Source organism: Chiloscyllium punctatum, chromosome 26 (assembly GCF_047496795.1).
Source record: "Chiloscyllium punctatum isolate Juve2018m chromosome 26, sChiPun1.3, whole genome shotgun sequence".
Taxonomy (NCBI): Eukaryota; Metazoa; Chordata; class Chondrichthyes; order Orectolobiformes; family Hemiscylliidae; genus Chiloscyllium; species Chiloscyllium punctatum.
Genome location: NC_092764.1, coordinates 52,636,819 through 52,658,070, shown reverse-complemented (window position 1 = coordinate 52,658,070; position 21,252 = coordinate 52,636,819). Strand labels below are relative to the sequence as shown.

Genomic DNA, 21,252 nt, shown 5'->3' with positions numbered 1-21,252 from the left:
ATCTGGATGGAAACATGAGTAGGAAGGGTTTACAGGGATATGGGCAAGTGCTGGCAAATGGGACTAGATTAAATTAGGATATTTGGGTTGGCATGGACGAATTGGACCGAAGGGTCTGTTTCTATGTTGCACATCTCTATGACTCTATGAACCAATTCAATATCTGAGGAGTTGAAAATGGTGCTGAACATTTTGCAATCATCAGTGGACATCCCCATTTTTAATCTTATGATGGAGGGAAGATCATTGATTAAGCACTTGAAGTAGGTTGGGTCTAGGACACTACCCTGAGGAATTCTTGCAGAGAGCGTCCTGGGGCTGAGACGACTGACCTCCAACAATTACTACCATCTTCCTGTGTGGTAGATGTCGCCCCAGCCAGCAGAGATACCCATAGACACCAGTTTTGCTAGGCCTCTTTGATGCCACACTTGGTCAAGCGGGGTCCTTGATGTCAAGGGCTGTCGCTTTCACTTCACCTGGACAGCACATTGGATGTGCAATCAATCTGCAATCAAACTAGTTGCTCTGCTGTAATATTTGTTTCATAAGTTATCATGTATTTTTCTAAGTGAACTAAAACATGGAGTTAATCAACCCTGAGATAACAATGGCAAAAGGCAGCATAAGAACACTATCACATGCAATTTGCCTCCAAGTCACACACTATTGGTGATTTAGAATTATATCATCATCCCTTCACTCTCAGTGGGTCAAAATCCTGGAACTCACACCCTCACAGTATTGGAGATGTACCTACACCATGTAGCCCGCAATAGTTCAAGAATGTAATTCCCCACTACCTTCTCAAGGACAGTTTGGTGCTGGGTAAATAAGGCCTTGTCAATGATGCCCTCATTCTCTGAAAGAAGATGACCAAGATGACACAAACTGCGTGCAAAGCATTGCATATGCACTCAATGGCCATCAGAGTAAACTCTTGTACATGCTGTCGGTTTTGACTTTGGTAAAAGAGAATTGGATCGAATTGTTTCTCTTTGGAAATTGACTCAGTGCCTCCGTAATGCAACAGAATACTCTGCTGAATATTACCTTTCTATCTAAAAGCAGCCTGGGAGGAATCAGATGTCTGAAATTTAAGAGTCAATTTGCCTTGATAGCCACAAGTAATGTTACTGTTGTCCTGCTTTGAACTTGTAATTATGGCTATGGCAGTTTCTGGACTTCAGTCAGAATCTCTTTCATTCTGTGTTTGGTTCTTACTGGAGTTGATTTCAGAGAATTGCTCTCTGAAGACACTCAGCAGATTTTATCTCCTGTCATGTTGAGATTTATTGTCTTTTTCCTACCTATTCTGTGAAACCTCTCTTTCTCCCAGGTGTGACCAATTCTCAAAGGAAGATCTACGAGGTTATGCAAATTTGAGAAGCTACATGTTTCAGCAATCTTTCAGTGCACAGATATGAATGCTTGACACATTTCCCATCAGAAGTGTACATGAAGGTGCCCTATTTTGAGCATTTTGTGACCATGTAATGCCAAAGAATGGCAGAGGGTCAAGTGGGGTAGAACAGAGTCCAGCTAGTCATAACTATCTTTATGTAATAGATGGACAAGATTTCTAGATCCGTTATTTTAAGATTGGTGAGAGATGCTCCAATGTCAGTATTTTTTGTTCAACTACCGATATTCAATGGCAGGCTCATTGCTGAGAACCATTCACTTATAATTGCACAGATCCAAACTATTTGCCAAATTTTAATGTATTTTGCTCAAACTCATGGTTCACAGGTGGTCCTACTTCGGAAGCAGATTGTTTGTGGTCTGAAAGCTATGAGCTGCAATAGTGGTAGATGTTATGCTGGGCCTATACTGGTATATATATATAAAACTGGTTAGCCCAAACAGTTCCTTGTTCTGACTTGTGTTCTTCCTTAAACTCACCATTTACAACCTGCAGAGTGTCAGTATATTTGTGATGCTTGGCAGAAACACTGAGAATAATGCAGGCTGTGGTATCGAGCCATTTCATCAAGGACTCTCTGTTTTTCCAACCACCCAAGAAATTGGAGAAGGACTAAACATTGGACAAGGGCTTCTCAACTAGAACCTTCACTGAACGAGGCTGTCAGTGTAGTTATTGAAATTGTGTCTGTCTGTGCGGAAATCCAAGACACATTGACATGAATACCTAGCTATCGGTGAACAACATACTTCTGCTCCCACTCACTGAACTTCCCCTGATCTGTGTCGACTAAGAAGTTTAATGACAAATTAATCAACGTGCCACAACAAGACTCATTAGAGACAAGATCTGCAGCTTCTCGAATCCAAAATACACAGACAGGAGGCTGGAAGAACACAACGAGCCAGGCAGCATCAGGAGGTGGAGAAGTCGATGTTTCAGGTGTAACCCTTCCTCAGGACTGGGGGGTAGGTGTGGAGGGAGCTGCAGATAAAGGGGATGGCAGGGTGGGCTGGTGAGGTGGGGATAGGTGAAGGCAGGTAGAGGTACGACCTGGTTGGTCGATAGAAGGAATGAATCTGGTAGGTGGCTGGGAGCAGTGGAGGGGAGGGGGAAGGACTGGGAAGGGAGTCAGGGGGAAGGAAAGGAAGTTATTTGAAATCGGAGAACTCAATGTTGAGTCCTCCGAGCTGTAGGCTGCCCAGGTGGAAGATGAGGTGTTCCTCCATTTTGCACTGTGTTTCATTTTGGCAATGGAGGAGGCCATGTTGAAAGGGTGTGGGAAGGGGAAATTAAATGGGCAGTGACTGGGAGGTCCTCTGCGGGCCCAGCTGAGTTGCTTGGTAAGCCTTCCCTAAGTTTACGTTTGGTCTCCCCGATGTAGAGAAGACCACATTGGGAGCACCTGATGCAGTAAACAAGGTTGGAAGAGAGGCAGGCGAACCTCTGTCTCACCTGGAAGGACTGGAGCCCTAGATGGAGGTGAAGGGCATGGTGTACCAGTGGGTTTTGCATCTTTTCCGATTGCAGGGGAACATACCTGGAGGTTCAGGGAGGGGTTGGTGCAGAGGGTGGTGCAAACCAAGGACTGTCGAAATCAATGGTCCTTGAGGGAGGCAGAGAGGGGTGGGGAGGAGAAGATGTTATAAAGTCATAGAGATGTTCAGCACAGACACACACTTCGGTCCAACCCGTCCATGCCGACCAGATATCGCAACCCAATCTAGTCCCACCTGCCAGCACCCGGCCCATATCCCTACAAGCCCTTCCTATTTATATACCCATCCAAATGCCTCTTAAATGTTGCAATTGTACCAGCCTCCACCACTTCCTCTGGCAGCTCATCCCATACATGTACCACCTTCTACATGAAAAAGTTGCCTCTTAGGTCTCTTTTATATCTTTCCCCTCTCACCCCAAACTTATGCCCTCTAGTTCTGGACTCGCCCACCCCAGGGAAATGACCTTGCCTATTTATTCTATCCATGCCCCTCATGATTCCATAAACTTCTATAAGGTCACAACTCAGCCTCCGACACTCCAGGGAAAACAGCCCCAACCTATCCAACCTCTCCCTATTGCTCAAATCCTCCAACCCTGGCAACATCCTTGTAAATCTTTTCTGAACCCTTTCAAGTTTCACAACGTCCTTCCAATAGGAAGGAGACCAGAATTGCACACAATTTTCCAAAAGTGGCCTAACTTATGCCCTGTACAGCTGGAACATGACCTCTCAACTCCTGCCCTCAATACTCTGACCAATAAAGGAAAGCATACCAAATGTCGTCTTCACTATCCTATGTGACTCTACTTTCAAAGAGCTATGAACCTGCACTCCAAGGCCTCTTTGTTCAGCAACACTCCCTAGGACTTTACCATTAAGTGTATAAATCCTGGTAATATTTGCTTTCCCAAATTCAGCACCTCACATTTATCTAAATTAAACTCCATCTGCCACTTCTCAATCCATTGGCCCATCTGATCAAGATCCTGATGTAATCTAAGGCAACCTTCTTTGTTGTCTACTACACCTCCAATTTTGGTGTCATATGTAAAATTACTAATTATACTCTTATGCTCACATCCAAATCATTTATATAAATGACAAAAAGTAGTGGACCCATCACCGATCCTTGTGGCAATCCACCGGTCACAGGCCTCCAGTCTAAAAAAACAACCCTCCACCACCACCCTCTGTCTTCTACCTTTGAGCCAGTTCCATATTCAAATGGTGAATTCTCCCTGTATTCCATGACATCTAACCTTGCTAACCAGTCTCCCATGGGGAACCTTGTTGAGCACCTTACTGAAGTCCAGATAGATCATGTCTACCACTCTGCCCTCATCAATCCTCTTTGTTACTTCTTTAAAAAACTCAATCAAGTTTGTGAGACATGATTTCCCACGCACTAAGCCATGTTGACTATCCCGAATCAGTCCTTGCCTTTCTAAATGAATGTACATCCTGTCCCTCAGGATTCCCTCCAACAACTTGCCCACCAACAACTTCAGGCTCACTGGTCTATAGTTCCTGGCTTGTCCTTACCATCTTTCTTAAATAGTGGCACCACATTAGCCAAACTCCAATCTTTTGGCACCTCAGTTATGACGATCATTGATACAAATGCCTCAGTAAGAGGCCCAGCAATCATTTCCCTAGCTTCCCACAGAGTTCTAAGGTACACTGATCAGGTCCTGGGGATTTATCCACTTTCATGCATTTCAAGACATCCAGTACTTCCTTCTCTGTAATATGGACATTTTTCAAGGTGTCACCATATATTTCACTACATTCTATATCTTCCATGAACTTTTCCACAGTAAACTCTGATGCAAAGTATTTGTTTAGTATCTCCCCTGCAGCTCCAGACAAAGGCTGCCTTGCTGATCTTTGAAGGGCCCTATTCTCTCCCTAGTTACCCTTTTGTCCTTAATGTATTTGTAAAAGCTCTTTGGATTTTCCTTAATTCTATTTGCCAAAGCTATCTCAAGTCCCCTTTTTTTCTCCTCCTGATTTCCCTCTTAAGTATACTCCTACTGCTTTTATACTCTTCTAAGCATTCACTCAATCTATTCTGTCTATACCTTACACATGCTTCCTTCTTTTTCTTAACCAAACCCTCAATTTCTTTAGTCATCCAGCATTCTGTATACCTACCAGCCTTTCCTTTCACCCGAACAAGAATATCCTTTCTCTGGATGCTTGTTATCTCATTTCTGAAGGCTTTCCATTTTCCAGCCGTCCCTTTACCTATGAACATCTGTCTCCAATCAGCTTTTGAAAGTTCTTACCTAATACCATCAAACTTCGCCTTTCTTCCGTTTAGAACTTAAAATTTAGATTGGTCTATCCTTTTCCATCACTATTTTAAACTTAATAGAATGATGGTGGCTGGCCCCAAAGTGCTCTCCCACTGACACCTCAGTCAGTGTCTTGTTCGGGTGAAAGGAAAGGCTGGTAGGTATACTCTTATTTCCCAAGAGTAGGTCAAGTTTTGCACCTTCTCTAGTAGGTACATCAACATACTGAATCAGAAAATGGTCTTGTACACACTGAACAAATTCCTCTCCATCTAAACCCTTAACACTATGGCAGTCCCAGTCTATGTTTAGAAAGTTAAAATCCCCTACCATAACCACCCTATTATTCTTACAGATAGTTGTGTCTCCTTACAACTTTGTTTCTCAATTTCCCACTGACTGTTAGGGGGTTTATAATACAATCACAACAAGGTGATCATCCTTTTCATGTTTCTCAGTTCCACCCAAAGAGCTTCCCTAGATGTATTTCTGGGAATAACCTCCCTCAGTACAGCTGCAATGCTATCCCTTATCAAAAACACCATTCCCCCTTCTCTCTTGCCTCCCTTTCTGTCCTTACTGTAGCATTTGTATCCTGAAACATTAAGCTGCCAGTCCTGTCCATCCCTAAGCCATGTTTTTGTAATTGCTATGGCATCCCAGTCCTATGTTCCTAACCATGCCCTGAGTTCATCTGCCTTCCCTGTTCGGCCCCTTGCATTGAAATAATATAGTTATATTTATCAGTCCTGCCTTGTTCGCTGCTTTGTCCCTGCTTGCCCTGATTGTTTGACTCACTTCTTTCCTCAATAGTACCAGTTTCAGATTGATCTCTTTCCTCACTATTTCCCTGGGATACCCTTCCTCTTCCCCCCCTCCCCCCCCCCCCTTACTAGTTTAAGTCCACCTGAGAAGCTCTAGTTCTTGGTAGTGGGGTCTAGTTAAAGTTGTCGGAAGTGTTTAAGGATGATGCGTAAGATTCGGAGGCTGGGGTGTGGTAGGTGAGAATCGGGGGACTCTGTCTTTATTGCATTGGGAGGGGGGTTTAAGAGCAGTGGAATGGGGAATGAAGGTGGTGCAGCGGAGGGCTATCTGGATGATGGTGGGAGGCAAAGCACATTGTTCAAAAGAGGTGGAAATCTGATGTGCTCGCGAATGGAATGTCTCCTCATCCGAGCGGATATGGTGGAGGTAGAGGTGAGGCGGAGGAATTGGAAGAATTGGATGGAGTTCTTGCAGGATACTGGGTGGCAGGAGGTCTGGTCCAGGTATTTATGGGAGTCTGAAAGCTTGTAGTAAATGTCCATCTGGAGACTGTCACCAGAGATGGAAATGGAGAGGTCAAGAAAAGGGAAGGAGGTGTCCGAGATGGACCAACTGAATTTGAGGGTAGGGTGGTTCATTATATGTTGTAAAAGACAAATGTATTGACATCATGGCCACTGAGTCAGATGAAGTCACTGACCAGTGAATTTGTTTCAATCAAATTAGGGAAATTCTTATCGCAATAAGGTTACCACCATTTGTCTATCACAGGAATAAAATAACAACGAACAAAGAAAATTTACAGCCCAGGAACAGGCCCTTCAGCCCTCGAAGCCTGAGCTGATCCAAATGTACCGTCTAAACCTGTCGATCAATTCCTGAACATCTATATCCCTCTACTCCCCACCAACTATCCAGACGCATCTTTAATGAATCTACCTCTACCACCTCTGCTGGCAATGCGTTCCAAACGCCTACCACCCTCTGTGTGAAGTACTTGCCGCATGTATCTCCCTTAAACTTTTCACCTCTCACATTGAAAGCATGACCTCTCGTTATTGAATCCTTCATCCTAGGAAAAAGCTTGTCTCTTTCCACCCTGTCTAAACCCTTCATGATTTTGTAAACCTCAATCTCCTCTTTTCTATTGAAAATAAACCTAACCTACTCAGCCTTTCTTCATAACTAGCACCTTCTATACCAGGCAGCATCCTCTTAAACCTTCTCTGCACCCTCTCCAAAGCGTCCACATCCTTTTGATAATGTGGCGGCCGAACCAATGTCTTGTACAGTGTTGACATGACTTGCCAGCTCTTATACTCAATACCCCATCCAATGAAGGCAAGCATACTTATATGCCTTCTTGACCACTCTATCCATCTGTACAGCAACCTTTGGGGTACAATGGACCTGCAATCCCAGATCTCTCTGCCCATCAATTTTTCCCAAGGCTCTTCTGTTCATTGTATAATTCATTCTAGAATTAGACTTGCCTAAATGCATCACCTCACATTTGTCTGGATTGAAAACCATCTGCCACTTTTCCGCCCAACTCTCCAATCTACCTATATCCTCCTGTATTCTCTGACAGTCCCTTATGCTTTCTGCTACTCTGCCAATCTTCATGTCATCTGCAAACTTGCTGATCATACCAACAGTGCCCTCTTCCAGATCATTTATGTATATTACAAACAACAGTGGCCCCAACACTGACCCCTGTGGAACACCACTGGTCATCTTTCTCCATTTTGAGAAACTCCCTTCAACCACTACTGTCTGTCTCCTGTTGCTCAACCAGTTCTTTATCCACCTAGCTAGAACACCCTGCACGCCATGTGACTTCACTTTTTCTCCATTAGTTTACCATGGGGAACCTTATCAAACACCTTACTAAAGTCCATGTATATGATATCAACAGCCCTTCTATCGTCTATCAACTTGGTCACTTCCTCAAAGAACTCTATTAAGTTGGTAAGGCATGATTTCCCCCGCATAAAACCATGTTGCCTATCACTGATAAGCCCATTATTTTCTAAAAATAAACAGATTCTATCCCTTAGTATTTTCTCCAGCAACTTTCTCACCACTGACGTCAGGCTCACTGGTCTGTAGTTACCCAGAATATCCCCACTACCCTTCTTGTACAGAGGGACAACATGAGCAACCTTCCAGTCCTCTGACACCTCACCTGTATTTAAGGATGCTACAAAGATATCTGTCAGGGCCCCAGCTATTTTCTCTCTCGCCTCACTCAGTAACCTGGGCTAGATCCCATCTGGTCCTGGGGATTTGACCACCTTAATAACCTCTAGCCTACCCAAACATCTTCCCTACTTATGTTAACGTGATCCAGACCACTCAAACTTCTACCTCTAATCTCAACATTCATCATGTTTCTCTCCTCAGTGAACACTGATGCAAAGTAATCATTCAGAATCTCACCCATTCTCTCTGGTTCAACACACAGCCTTCCTCTATTATCCTTTAGTGGACCAATCCTTTCTCTAGTTACCCGCTTGCTTCTTATATAAGAATAAAATGCTTTGGGATTCTTCTTAATTCTGCTCACTAAAGCTATTTCATGACCCCTTTTTGCCCGCTTGATTCCTCGTTTAAGACTTGTCCTACTCTTCCGATATTCCTCCAGGGCCCATTCTGTCCTTTGCTGCCTAGACCTTATGTATGCTTCCCTTTTCCTCTAGTCGTACAATTTCTCCTGTCATCCACGGTTCATGAATCTAGCCCTTCCTATCCTTTGCCTTCAATGGGACATGCCTATCCTGCACTGTCTTTAACCTATCTTTGAAAGCCTCCCACACATCAAATGTAGACTTCCCTTCAAATAGCTGTGTCCAATCCACATTTCTGAGCTCCTGCCTAATTTTGATATAATTGGCCTTGGCCCAGTTTAGTACTCTTCCTTTAGGACCACGCTCATCTTTGTCTACGAGTATTCTTACAGAATTGTGGTGACTGTTCCCAAAGAAATCCCCCAGTACCAGGTCCAATATGGCCCCTTTCCTCGTCAGACTATTGACATACTGCTCTAGAAAACTCTCCTGGACGCTTCTTACAAATTCTACCCCATCCAGACTTCTGAAGCTAAGTTTATCCCAGTCAATGCTGGGAAAATTAAAATCTCCCATCACCACTACCCTATTGCCTCTACATCTTTCCATAATTTGTTTTCCTATTTGTTCTTCTACCTTACGCTCACTGTTGGGAGGCCTGTAATACAGCTCCAACAATGTAGCTGCATCCTTCTTATTTCTCAGCTCTACCCATAATGCCTCACTACTCAAGACCTCCATAGTGTGCTCCTTTAGCACAGCCATGATATCATCCTTGACAAGCATTGCAACTCCACCACCCCCTCCCACATCCTCCCCCCCCCCCCCCCCCCCCGGCCTTTTACTTCCCTGTCCTGTCTCAAGCATCTATATCCTGGAACATTTAATTGCCAATAATCATGCCCTTCCTTCAACCAAGTCTCTGTGATTGCAATAACATCATATTCCCAGGCACCAATCCAAGCCCTAAGTTCATCTGCCTTACACACTATACTTCTTGCATTAAAGTAGATGCACTTCATGCCACCAGGTTTTTTGCACTCATCTGCTCTCTGTCTACTCTTCCGTTTATTAATGCTATCTTCATAATTCTTAGTTTCCAGTCTCCATCTCACTGCCTACTTGTTGTCACTTCTGGTTCCCAGCCTCCTGCCACATTCATTTAAAACCTCCCTAACAGCAGTAGCAAAAACTCCCCCAAGGACATTGGTTCCAGTCTGGTTCAGATATAGACCATCCATTTTGTAATAGTCCCACCTTCCCCAGAACCGGTCCCAATGCCCAACAAATCTGCCCAAATATAAATTAAGCCCTTACCCTTCCCAGCAGCCCTCGCTTCACTCCACCTCCTCTACTTGCTGCTCTGTCAAAATGTACACACATACAAATGTGAAGATGTAAATGAACACAAAAAAAGGAAATTCTATGTTTCTCACAATGTTGTATTTGTGCAGAAAATTTTTAAAACGATGCAGTTTATGGGGTAAATGTCGCCTGAGTATTAGTCTACAACATATCTCAATGTATGCCTCATTAAGTAGTCTCCACCAGGAATTTATACAAAAGATAATTAAAACTGATGGATAAACAGGTCGAACCAGAACACATTTTGTAATAATGTGGCAATTTTATTGCTTTTAATAACTTCAAAAATAAATGGTTCAATTTGTACCTGCTTCTTTATAGTTCATAGTTTGTTACCCTAGATTATAGCTCAGGTCCTGTCAAACTTAACTTCTTTGAAGGTTACCATTTTCTCTCCTAGTATTTTGAAGTTTCTGTGGCTGTGGGGATTTAATTTGATTTGATTTTATTACTGTGATGTGTACTGAGATAGTGAAAAATATTGTTTTTGTGTGCTATCCAGGCAAAACATACTGTACATAAGTACATCAGTGTAATAGAACAGAATGAGGAATACAATGTTACAGTGACAAAGTAGGTGCAGATAAAGATCAACTTGAATATGTGAGAGCTCTGTTTGAAAGTCTGATAACAGTAGGGAAGATGCTGTTCTTGAAGCTGTTGGTATGTGTTTTCAAACTTTTGTATCTTTTACCTGATGGAATAGAATGGAAAAGTGAATAATTGAGGTGGGAATGGGTCTTTTATTACGGCAGTGAGAAAGATGGATGGAGTCAATGGAAGGAAGGCCGGTTCGTGTGATGGACTGGGCTGTCTTCACATCTCTGTAATTTCTTGCTGATCTTGGGAAGGACGGTCACCATATCAAGCAGTGCTGCATCCCGATTGGATACTTTCTGTGGTACATCTATAAAAATTGGTAAGTGTTTATGCAGCCACTGATATCTGATGGTCCTCTGTGTTTTACAAACATTGACCATTCTTACAGTGTGGCCTTAGATGTTGAGTGTAGTTGGTGGGAAACTTCTGATGAAGGGCTTTTGCCCGTCGATTTTCCTGCTCCTCGGATGTTGCCTGACCTGCTGTGCTTTTCCAGCAACACTCTCATGAACTACTCTGTGGTTCAGCTCTTCTCTCGTTAACATTCCCAAACCAGCAGGAGTCTCGGGTAAGGAGCACTGGGATGAGTTCTCTTCTTTGTCAAGAGGCTTGGGGCTAATTCTTGGCTGTTAAACTAATCTCCAATGAAATGTCCAGGGTGCTTTACTTGAGGTCCTCAGGCTCTGCGTTAACACATTAGAGGCATTGCTGCAATAAGTCCTGCTTCGGGGCTGGGCTGAGTGATGTCAGTGGAAATGTAGGCGTTTTACACCGCGGAAACTTGCCTTGCAGAGCCCGGGGGTTCACTGACACAGAACTGTCAGTGCACAGGAGCAGCGCCTGGGGAAAGGTGAGAGAGAAGAGGTCAGCCCGGTGCCAGTGTGTGAACGGGACAGGTATAGAGGGGGCAGTAACTGACCATATCTTAGTCAAAGCGCGGCGCTGTGTTTAAAATGACTATTTCAAGATCTGTCGACGCTCTCTGCCTCTATTTACGCCTCTGTGGTGGCCGGGGAATAGCTCGCAGAGGGAGTCTAGATAGTTTAACGAAGTTCCGCTACCGCTAACCTAAAAAGAGTTTGAGGGTTATGCCTCCTTTTCTCTCCCCCTCAGAGAACATCTTGTGATGCTGCTTCATCCTTATACTGCAATGCTATGTTAAATTAGAAACGGAGCAACTTTAAATGGGACAAAATAGTGGAAAGGTTCAGGCGAGCCGGCTGCTCTGTCGCCTGCCCGGTTACATTTCTGAGTTCACTGCAAGATCTGAACACAAAGTCCGGGAAGACAGTTGCTAACCCACGCTGATGCTGCAATGCTTTGGGAGAGACATTAAAGCAGGACCGTGCATCTTTCTAGTAAGGACTATAATCGTGTCCCTTTGAAATAAAACGCAGGAGTTTACTTCTTTAAAAGAAGTCCTGGGATGAGTGTCACTGGCTGTGCCAGCGTCTCTCTGCCCGTAGTGGGACAGGTACAGGTAGAGTGTGCAGGGTTTTGACCCAGCCCACAAGGAGCGAACTATGTGATGGCTTGAAGAGCAGTTTGCAGTTGGCATGTACCCGCTGCTCTTGTCCTACAGTTTGCAGATTAGGAAGGTGCTGCTGAAGGAGCTTTGGAGAGTTGTTGCAGTTCTCCAGTATAGAACACACACTGCTGTCACTGTGCACACACTACTGAGGTAGAGGGAATACATGTGGAAGTGTCGGTGAGTGCACTGGCTAATAGGCAGGCTGCCCCGCACCAGATGGTGTCCATCCTGGACTGTTGGAGCTGCGCTCATCCAGGCAAATGGAAACAACGGAGACACGTGTGCCAAATGCTGACAAATGGGCCTGCCTGTAGGTCAGATTGGAGTGTCTGGCCGGACTGGGTGAGTTGGACCGAAGGGTTAGTTTCTGTGCTGTATGGCTTGTTCCTTGTGGGTGGTAGAACAGGCTTCAGGGAAGGAAGAAGTGAGTTATCCACTGCAGAATTCCCAGCCTCCAATCTGCTCTTGTAGCCACAAACATTTACGTGGTTTCTCTGGTTAAGTTTCTATTCAGGATGTAGTTCTGCTCGCTGAGCTGGAACCTACATCCAGAACCTCAATCTGAGCTACAAATCTGCTCAAAACTCGCTAAGTTTCTATTCAATGACAACTTCCACAGAATAATCGGATATTTAGTAATGTTGAAATCAAGAGGAGAAGGTTAAATTCTCTCCTGCTGGAGACAGTACATGTCCGGTATTTTGGTGCTGTGAATGTTACTTGTTACATGTCAGGCCAAGCCTGAATGCTGTGTGGTTTTTGCTGCTTCACTTTCTAAGAATGGCAAACGGTGCTGGACATTGTGCAATCACCAGCAAATGTTCTGTTTGAGGGAACGTCATTGATGACGCAGCTTTTGATGGTTGGACTTAAGACATTACCCTAAAGAACTCCTGCAGAAATATCATGAGAGTCAAATGACTGATCACTGATAGCCACCACTGCTTTCATTTGGACTAGGTATTATTCCAAGCAGCGGAAAGTGTTATTCCCAAGTTCCCCGTTGATTCTAAATTTTCCAGGGCTCCTTGATGTCACACTCCATCAATGTGCTTTGAAGACAAAGACAGTCTGTCTCACTGTTTGAACCAAGATGGTGATGAGATCAGGAGCTGAATGGCCCTGGTGGAACACAGGCCGAGCAGGTCAATTGCTATTTTATTTTCCATCGTAGTGTTGATATTTGTGGACAACTGATTGAGTGCCAATTGGATTTGGCCTGCCTTTTTGTTGACAGGACTTGCCTGGGGAATCTTCTACATTTGTTGGATAGATACTAGAGTTGTGGCTATACTAGAACAGATCAGCTAAGGGCACTGCTAGTTCAGAGTCTTCAGTGCAACTTGTTGAATGTTGTTAGAACCCTAGCCTTTGTGATCGTGAGTTTCTTCTGTTGCTTTTTGATATCATATGGAGTGAACTAAATTGGTTAAAGACTGGCGTTTATATAAATGATCTGGATGTGAATATAGAAAGTATAAGTTTGCGGATGACACCAAAATTGATGGTGTCGTAGACAGTGAAGGTTACTTCACATTAAAATGGAACCGTGATCAGATAGGTAGATAGGCCAAGGAGTGACAGATGGAGTTTAAGTTAGATAAATGTGAGGTTCTGCATTTTGGAAAAGCAAATCAGAACAGGAGTTATACACTTAATGGTAAGGTCCTGGGGAGTGTTGCCAAATAAAGAGACCAAGGAATGCGGGTTCATAGTTCCTTGAAAGTGGAATCGCTGGTGGACAGGATAGTGAAGAAGCCATTTGGTATGCTTACCTTAATTGGTCGGTGCATTGAGTTGGGAGGTCATGTTGTGGCTGTACAGGACATTGGTTGGGCTACTTTTGAAAAACTGCATTTAATTCTGGTCTCCCTGCTATAGGAAGGATGTGAAACTTGAAAAGATTTACAAGAATTTTGCCAAGGTTGGAAGGTTTGAGCTACAGAGAAAGGCTGAATATGCTGGGGCTGTTTTCCCTGGAGCTTCGGAGGCTGAGGGTTGACCTTATAGAGGTTTATAAAATCATGAGGGGCATGGGTAGCGTGAATAGCCAACATCCTTTCCCCTAGGTAAGGGCGCCCAAAACGAGAGAGCACAGGTTTAGGTCGAGAGGAGAAAGATTTAAAAGGGATCTAAGGGGTAACTTCTTCTCACAGAGGGTGGTGTGTGTGTGTGGCATGAGCTGTCAGAGGAGGTGGTGGAGGCTGGTACAATTACAACATTTAAAAAGCATCTAGATGGGTATATGAATAGAAAAGGTTTAGAGGAATATGGGCCAAACGTTGGTAAATGGGATTAGATTAATTTAGGACATCTGGTTGGCATGGATGAGTGGACTGAAGGATCTGTTTTCATGCTGTATAATAAAAAGGCATGATCCTCTCTTACTAGTATCCTCACATGTGGATGAGGAAGGACACCACTTCGACTGGGACAATACATCCATCCTAGGACAAGCCAAACAAAGACATGCACGAGAATTCCTAGAAGCATGGCATTCCAACAAGAATGCTATCAACAAATACATCGAGTTAGACCCCATCTACCACCCTCTGAGAAAAAGAATAGGAACTGACTTCACCACAGGAAATAACACCGTGGTTGGCACAGTGGTTAACACTGCTGCCTCACAGCGCCAGAGACCCGGGTTCAATTCCTGCCTCAGGCGACTGACTGTGTGGAGTTTGCACGTTCTCCCCGTGTCTGCGTGGGTTTCCTCCGGGTGCTCTGGTTTCCTCCCACAGTCCAAAGATGTGCAGGTCAGGTGAATTGGCCATGCTAAATTGCCCATAGTGTTAGGTAAGGGGTAAATGTAGGGGTATGGGTGGTCTGCACTTCGGTGGGTCGGTGTGGACTTGTTGGGCTGAAGGGCCTGTTTCCACACTGCAATGTAATCTAAAAAAAAACATCACCAAAGGAAATGACATCACTAACCCAAACATATAAGTAGAAAGCAGGAAGTTTCAGTATTGCTTTGCATAAAGTCCACTGAAGATGTTACCTAGTAAGGTAACGATACGTCTGGAAATGAACCTTTCAGCTCAGCGAGCAAACCTACATCCAAAACCTCAACCTGAGCTACAAATCTTCTCAAAACTCGCTGTATAACTCTGACTCAATGATTCTTTAGCCTCTGGTATGCTACAAATCTCAGCATGTGGCTGAAATGGAAGGTTGGTGCAAAAGATTCAGCCTTGTTTTTTTGCACTGATGTGCTGGACTTTTCCATCATTGATGACGATGAGTTTGTGACAGTTCTGCAGAGCTTTGATCAATTGGTCGTGGAATTGTTTAGCTCTCTGCTGCGTGCTGCTTCTGTTATGTAGCATGTTTCCAGTCTCGTGTTGAAACCATCCGAGATGGGCAACACAATTTTAACTCTGCCTGCTGCTGCTCCTGACTTGCACTCCTGCACTTCTCATTGAACTAGAGCTGATCTGTTGTTGATAGAAAAGGTAGATTGAGGAGTACGTCAAATCACAGGCTACTTATTGTAGTGAGCACAATTCTGTTGTTTATTGCTCCCTGTGCCTCATTGGTGCTCTGTTCTGAACTGTTGAGTCTGTTCAAAATCTATCCCATTTAGCTTATTGGTAATTGCCAGACAATATAATGGAGGGTACCCTCAGTGTGTAATTTCTATGGATCTATTTAGAAAACACATCTGGGTATCTTTGGGACGGCATGGACAGCTGGGCTGAATGCCCCCCTTCTGTGTTGTATCATTTTTCCATGGTTTCTGAAGTTCTGTGTAGATGGGACTTTGTCTCCATAAGGACTGTGTGCTGACCATACCTAACAATACTGTCATGAACAGATCCCTCTATGACAGGTAGCTAGGTGAGGATGAAGTCTAGCTGTTTTCTCCTTTCACTAGTTTTCCCTCACCACCTATTGCAGGCCTTGTCAGAAAAATAATGTTCTTCATGACTTGGCTAGATGATCAGTAATGTGCTAAGCTACTCTCGGTGGTGGCTATTGAAGTGCCTTACACTGAGTACATTATATGTCTTTACTGCTGTCAGTTCCTGTTCTAACACTGAGGCAAAAAAAAACACATTTAAAAAAAGTCACACTTTGAAGGTACTGGTCATACCAGAGCCTATTTTGATGTATGTGAAATGAGTTGGATCAGTCTGTGTAACTCACAAGGTTTTTCTTTCTGGGAAAAGGGGCTTGGCATGGAGGAACATGGAAGCCATTAACTGCAAGTTTCTTTTGCCATTCTTTGACCTGATACCATGACGCTTCATAGACCTAGAGTCAATATTGAGGGCAATTGCTTGCTGACTGTATGCCACAGTGGGCCACCTTCAGTGGGTCTGTCCTATTGATGGAAGAGGATGTATCCAGTAATGGTGGTAATTGTGTCTGGCACATTTATAAGGTATGATTCGGGGTATGACGATATCAGGCTGTTACTTGATTAATCGGTGGTTCAGCTCTCCCAATATTGACAGAAGCCCCACAAACGTTTATAATGAGAGCTCTGCCGTGTTGATTGGGCCAAAGTTCCATTGCCATTCCTGCTACAGAGACCAATCCAATCAAACCAGATAGCCTTCCCCAGGACATTTCAGAGGGCAAGTTAAGAACCAACCATTGTGCTGTTCTGAAGCGACTTGTTGAATAATTCAGGTAAGGACAGTGAATTTTCTTCTCCAAAGGACATTTGTTTTTAAAAGAAAAAATCCAGACTTATTAATTCATTGAACTCAAAATGTCACCAGTTGCTGCAGTGATTCTGAATTCATGTTCTTGGCGTATACGCCTGAGTTTTCTGGATTGCTACTCCAGTAACATTCGTATTAGTCCACTGTTACCTATGATGTCCCTACTGTACTGCCTAACATTCATCCATTAAAGAACATTGCTAAAAGTACACTGACATGGTAATCCTTTAAATTTTTGTGGGATGTTGCAGTGTGTGATTTGGCTGCAATGTATCCAACATAACGACAGTGGCTGTACTTCACAAAATTTTATTCACTGTGGAGTGCTTTGAGTCTTGAACAGAACTTTATAAATATGTTTTTCTCCATTCTTCTCTCTGAACTGCAGTGAGTAAGCCACACTAGATAAAAGTGAGCATAAATATCCATAAGTCAGTTGGAATCTTCTGGAAACTCTTTTTTTTTCAATCTCTTCTCCTCCCTCCACCACCCAGTCACAAATACATCCATTCACCCTTCAAGAAAAAGAAGCAATTATTTCCAGAAGCCTCAGTACAGCATCTGTCTCTGAATGAAAGAGTTGTGGCACAGATTTAATTCTGCACTTGTTTTGTTTTCTCCTCGCAGCTCATTGTGTCCATTGTCATATAGAATGTCATTTATCGTATCTCCCCAATTCTGAGAGCAATATTGTTTCTGGCAAGATGGGTTTCTGGGCACCATTCTACCCAGTTTTATTTCCACTCTTACTACTTTCCACCAGACTGGTGGCCCAAAGAAGCAAGAAAGTAATTGAAATCATGGAATCTGCACGTTTAATCGATGGGTATGTTCACTATATTTATCTTACTTCCTCACTCAGTATTCACCATTTAGAAAACTTAGTTCACTGCAGTGTAAAATATTTAGAAATGAGAAACAAATTGAAATCCAGCAACAGAGCATGTTAAACTAAATAAAATAAGTAGTATCATTAACAGAAAGGAACAAAGGCTGATACGGGTAAAGAGAGGTGGAAGAAGGTAGTAGTCATGGTACAAAATGGAGCATATTTGAGGCTGGAAGTTCAACTGAGTCAAATAGGGCATCAAGTTTGAATAATCTGCTTTGGTCCAGTGGCAACCAATGAAAGTCAGTGGGTAAGGAATAGAGTTCATAACTGAATTTGGTTGGGCAAAATTTATGATTGCAAGTAGTAGCAGACAAGACTATGAGGAATCAGTAGCAGTGGAATGGGGTTGAAAGATAGCGGACTTGAGTGTTGTCAGAATAAATGACTGGCATTTTGCTTTTGGGTGAGAATGTAGCTGAGAAATAAAGGGAGCCAAGGATAAATCCTTTGGGTACAAGGGGGAATTGGTGCAGGGATGGAAAAAGACCCCTTTGCAGGTGGTTCTCTGGCTACAACGGCTTAGATAGGAATGGAATGAGATAAGATTGACAATTAATAACCAACACATGAAAAATACTTCTGAAATTAAGTCAAAATCATTATTTAAGAAATGATTGTTTTCAGTGATGGGAGACTGTAAGTTGGATGGACAAATATTGGCCAAATACTGTTAACCAGAATCAAAACAATTTAACTTCTACAGGTAGCATTTTGAATAAGCTGATAATTATTTGTTATTGGTCTTAGCCACAATGATTTAGCACTACAACTGAGAAGATACTTTAACAACAACCTGACTGCAGTTGACTTGAAAACTTTGAACAAGACAAATACAAATATTAACAAACTAAAAGAAGGAAATGTAGGAGCCCAGGTATATTTTCTCAATTTTCTTCTTCTGCTTTCCTTTCATTGCTTGTTCCTTCCCCTCTCTCCCTACCTCATGTCACCCCTCTGAGCCACATACCATCCTGAGTTGGATTATATATGGCTGTACCATCAGTGTCGTTGGATCAGAATCCTGGAACACCCTCCCTAACACCATTGTCGGTATATGTACGTGAAGTGGACTAAAGTGGCTCAAGAATGCACCTCACCAGCACCTTCTCAAGGGCAACTTGGGATGAGAAACAAATGCTGTCCTGGCCAGAGATGTTCACATCCCATGAATGAATAGGGAAAAAAAGCCTTGTTTTGAATCGAAGTGCCTGGTACATTCTGCAAGGTGTGAATTATGGAGAGCATGAAATAGCTGGTAGAGTGCATTGAACTTTCGTAATGAGCAACAATTTTATCATTTCAAATTAACAAGTGCTTTAGTTGAATATTGAAGCTTTAGGCCATGACCTGGCCAAAGCCATTTTACACCTGGCATACGGCAGTTTCATCCCATGCTGGGAATGTATTTTCACAATTATTTCATAGCATATGGACATTACTGCCAGGGCCAGCATTCATTGGCATTCCCTAATTTCCTCAAGACGGTGGCGATGAGTTGCCTTTTCAAATACAATGGAATGGTCTTTCACAGGGCAGTTTGGAAGTTGTAGTGGTGATTATTTTAAATTCTCAGCTGCTTAGTTAACGGCAATCTTTAAAAAACCACTGTGACAGACCTGAATATCTGGACAACCATAGCCAATGCCATAATGTTAAAAGTAATATTCATGTCAGGCATCAAGAGGTTAAAAGTCTGGAAATGTTTTCTGCAGGTGTTTATCCTGTTCCTTCAAAAATGGATATTTTCACCATTCTAGCTAAATTTGTGACCTTTTTGAGTGAGACTGGTCCATTTAATTCTAAATTATTCACAGTTTTGGGCTGCAGGTTTTGCACAGTGTTGGTCTCTGCTTTACATTTTAGATAGGTTTTGGAGGTGAGATAAGAAGGTGACAGAAAGCAGACAAAGGGAATTTATTTGACATTAATCTATAAAAACCATCACAAGTCAGGCAACTGTTTATAGATCTCTACAGGCTTTTTTTTTCTGCTTTGATTTGTAGGCAGTGGAGCATACTGAGATCATCATGAGATCTCTTGTGTACAGCTCTGCACTCTGTTAGGCTGTACTTGGTAATGGGTTCCTTCTCTATCACAACCAGGGATTTTGTTATACTCGTCGTCATACTGTTTCCAGTGCCTTGGTTTCCTTGGTGTTTTGTGATTGTACATGATGTGATGAAGTTAATCCTTGCCTGTTCCAGAGCTGAAATAATTCATGCATACTCTCAGTTAAGGGTCAGTTTAAATCAGTTTGATTTGGTTTTGCAGTTACATGGTTCATTCTTTTAAGCCAGCATAAGGAATTTCAGGTAAATATAATTTTTTCAGTCAAAACGTTTACTCAAAGCTTAATGTCCAACATCTAAATCAAATATTAAGGTAGTGTTCCCACTGAATTAAGGCACATTCAAATAATTTAAGCTGTTCTCCTGGTCAGCAGTCCTGGGTATCCAAAAGTTACATCTCAAGCAAAGTCTCATTGCTTCTTGATACCACTATTTAAAATCTAGGGTTAACAAGATGTAATTATATACTGTAATTTAGTAGTTAAATTCATGGAATCCCAACAGTGTGGAAAGAGGCTATTCAGCTCCTTGAATCTGTACTGAACCTCTGACTCTACACTTAGCCCATTACCCTATCCCTATAACCCCGCATTTACCATGGCTAATTCACTTAATCTGCAAATATTTGGACTGTGGGAGAAATCCATGCAGATATAGGGAGAATGTGCAATTTCCACACAGTCACCTAAGTTTGGAATCAAACCAGGGTCCCTGGCACTGAGAGGCAGCAGTGCTAATCACTGAGCCATCATGCACCCAAGCTCTTTAGAAAGACATGAGCAGTTTAGAACACATGAGATTAATGTCTTGAGGACCCTGAGGGTCTTATGTTTGCACAATGGAATTCTAACATGATTCTCAATGGTTACAAAATGAAATGTTATGTTAATCCTGTCAGTATAATTTCCTTAGACTATTTAAAATCACTTCAATTAGGGCCTTTATACTTAACAGAAAGTGAAAGGAGACTAGGCACTCCAGTCTAGCTAATTAGTTGCCGAATTGACATCTATGATAACATCAGCTCAAATTGAGGCCTGTGCAATTTTAATCTTTTATATTCTGAAATGAACATCTATAATAACTTTACATGAACAAAAATAGGCAAAAAAATTAGAAGAAACTTGAGTGAAGATTAAAATGGATGCTATCACATTGGAACAAGCAGATAATTTTCTCTATTTAGGATTAAATGATTATAGAATATAGCAGATGTGATGGGAGAAGTTCAAAGGATAGAGATAGCCAGAAGTAATTTTGTTAAGGTGAAGGACAAGTTAACAACAAGGAAACTCAAGCTTGTAACAAGAAATAACACTCAAAATGCTACATTCTATCAATGAGCCTATATGCCTTAGAATCAAGAATTAATCATCTGTGGAAGAAAATAAAAGACATTGAAATGTGGATGTTAAAACATGTGCTCAAAGTTCCACGTGCAAACTATACGATCAACGAAAAGATACTGAAAATGAAATAGAACTCAAAATATGACATCCAGAAAACAAAATGTCAGTGTTTTGGCCATTTGGTTGGAGTAGAAAAGCTCCAGAGATGTCT

General features: G+C 42.6%; 1 protein-coding gene across 9 annotated transcripts in view; it reads left to right on the top strand.

The window, feature by feature from the left end:
• dpep2 (dipeptidase 2) overlaps positions 1-21,252 on the top strand; it is a 90,727-nt gene that overhangs the window by 22,393 nt on the left and 47,082 nt on the right. The window contains exons 1-3 of one of the 9 annotated variants that reach the window (XM_072547399.1): positions 11,308-11,377; positions 17,359-17,557; positions 18,371-18,497. The exons of 1 other annotated variant lie outside the window; for it this stretch is intronic. In XM_072547399.1, the coding sequence (XP_072403500.1) occupies positions 17,436-17,557; positions 18,371-18,497 (249 nt within the window). In that variant the 5' untranslated portion in view covers positions 11,308-11,377; positions 17,359-17,435. 7 more of the 9 variants (XM_072547400.1, XM_072547403.1, XM_072547404.1 and 4 more) reach the window with 7 other exon arrangements.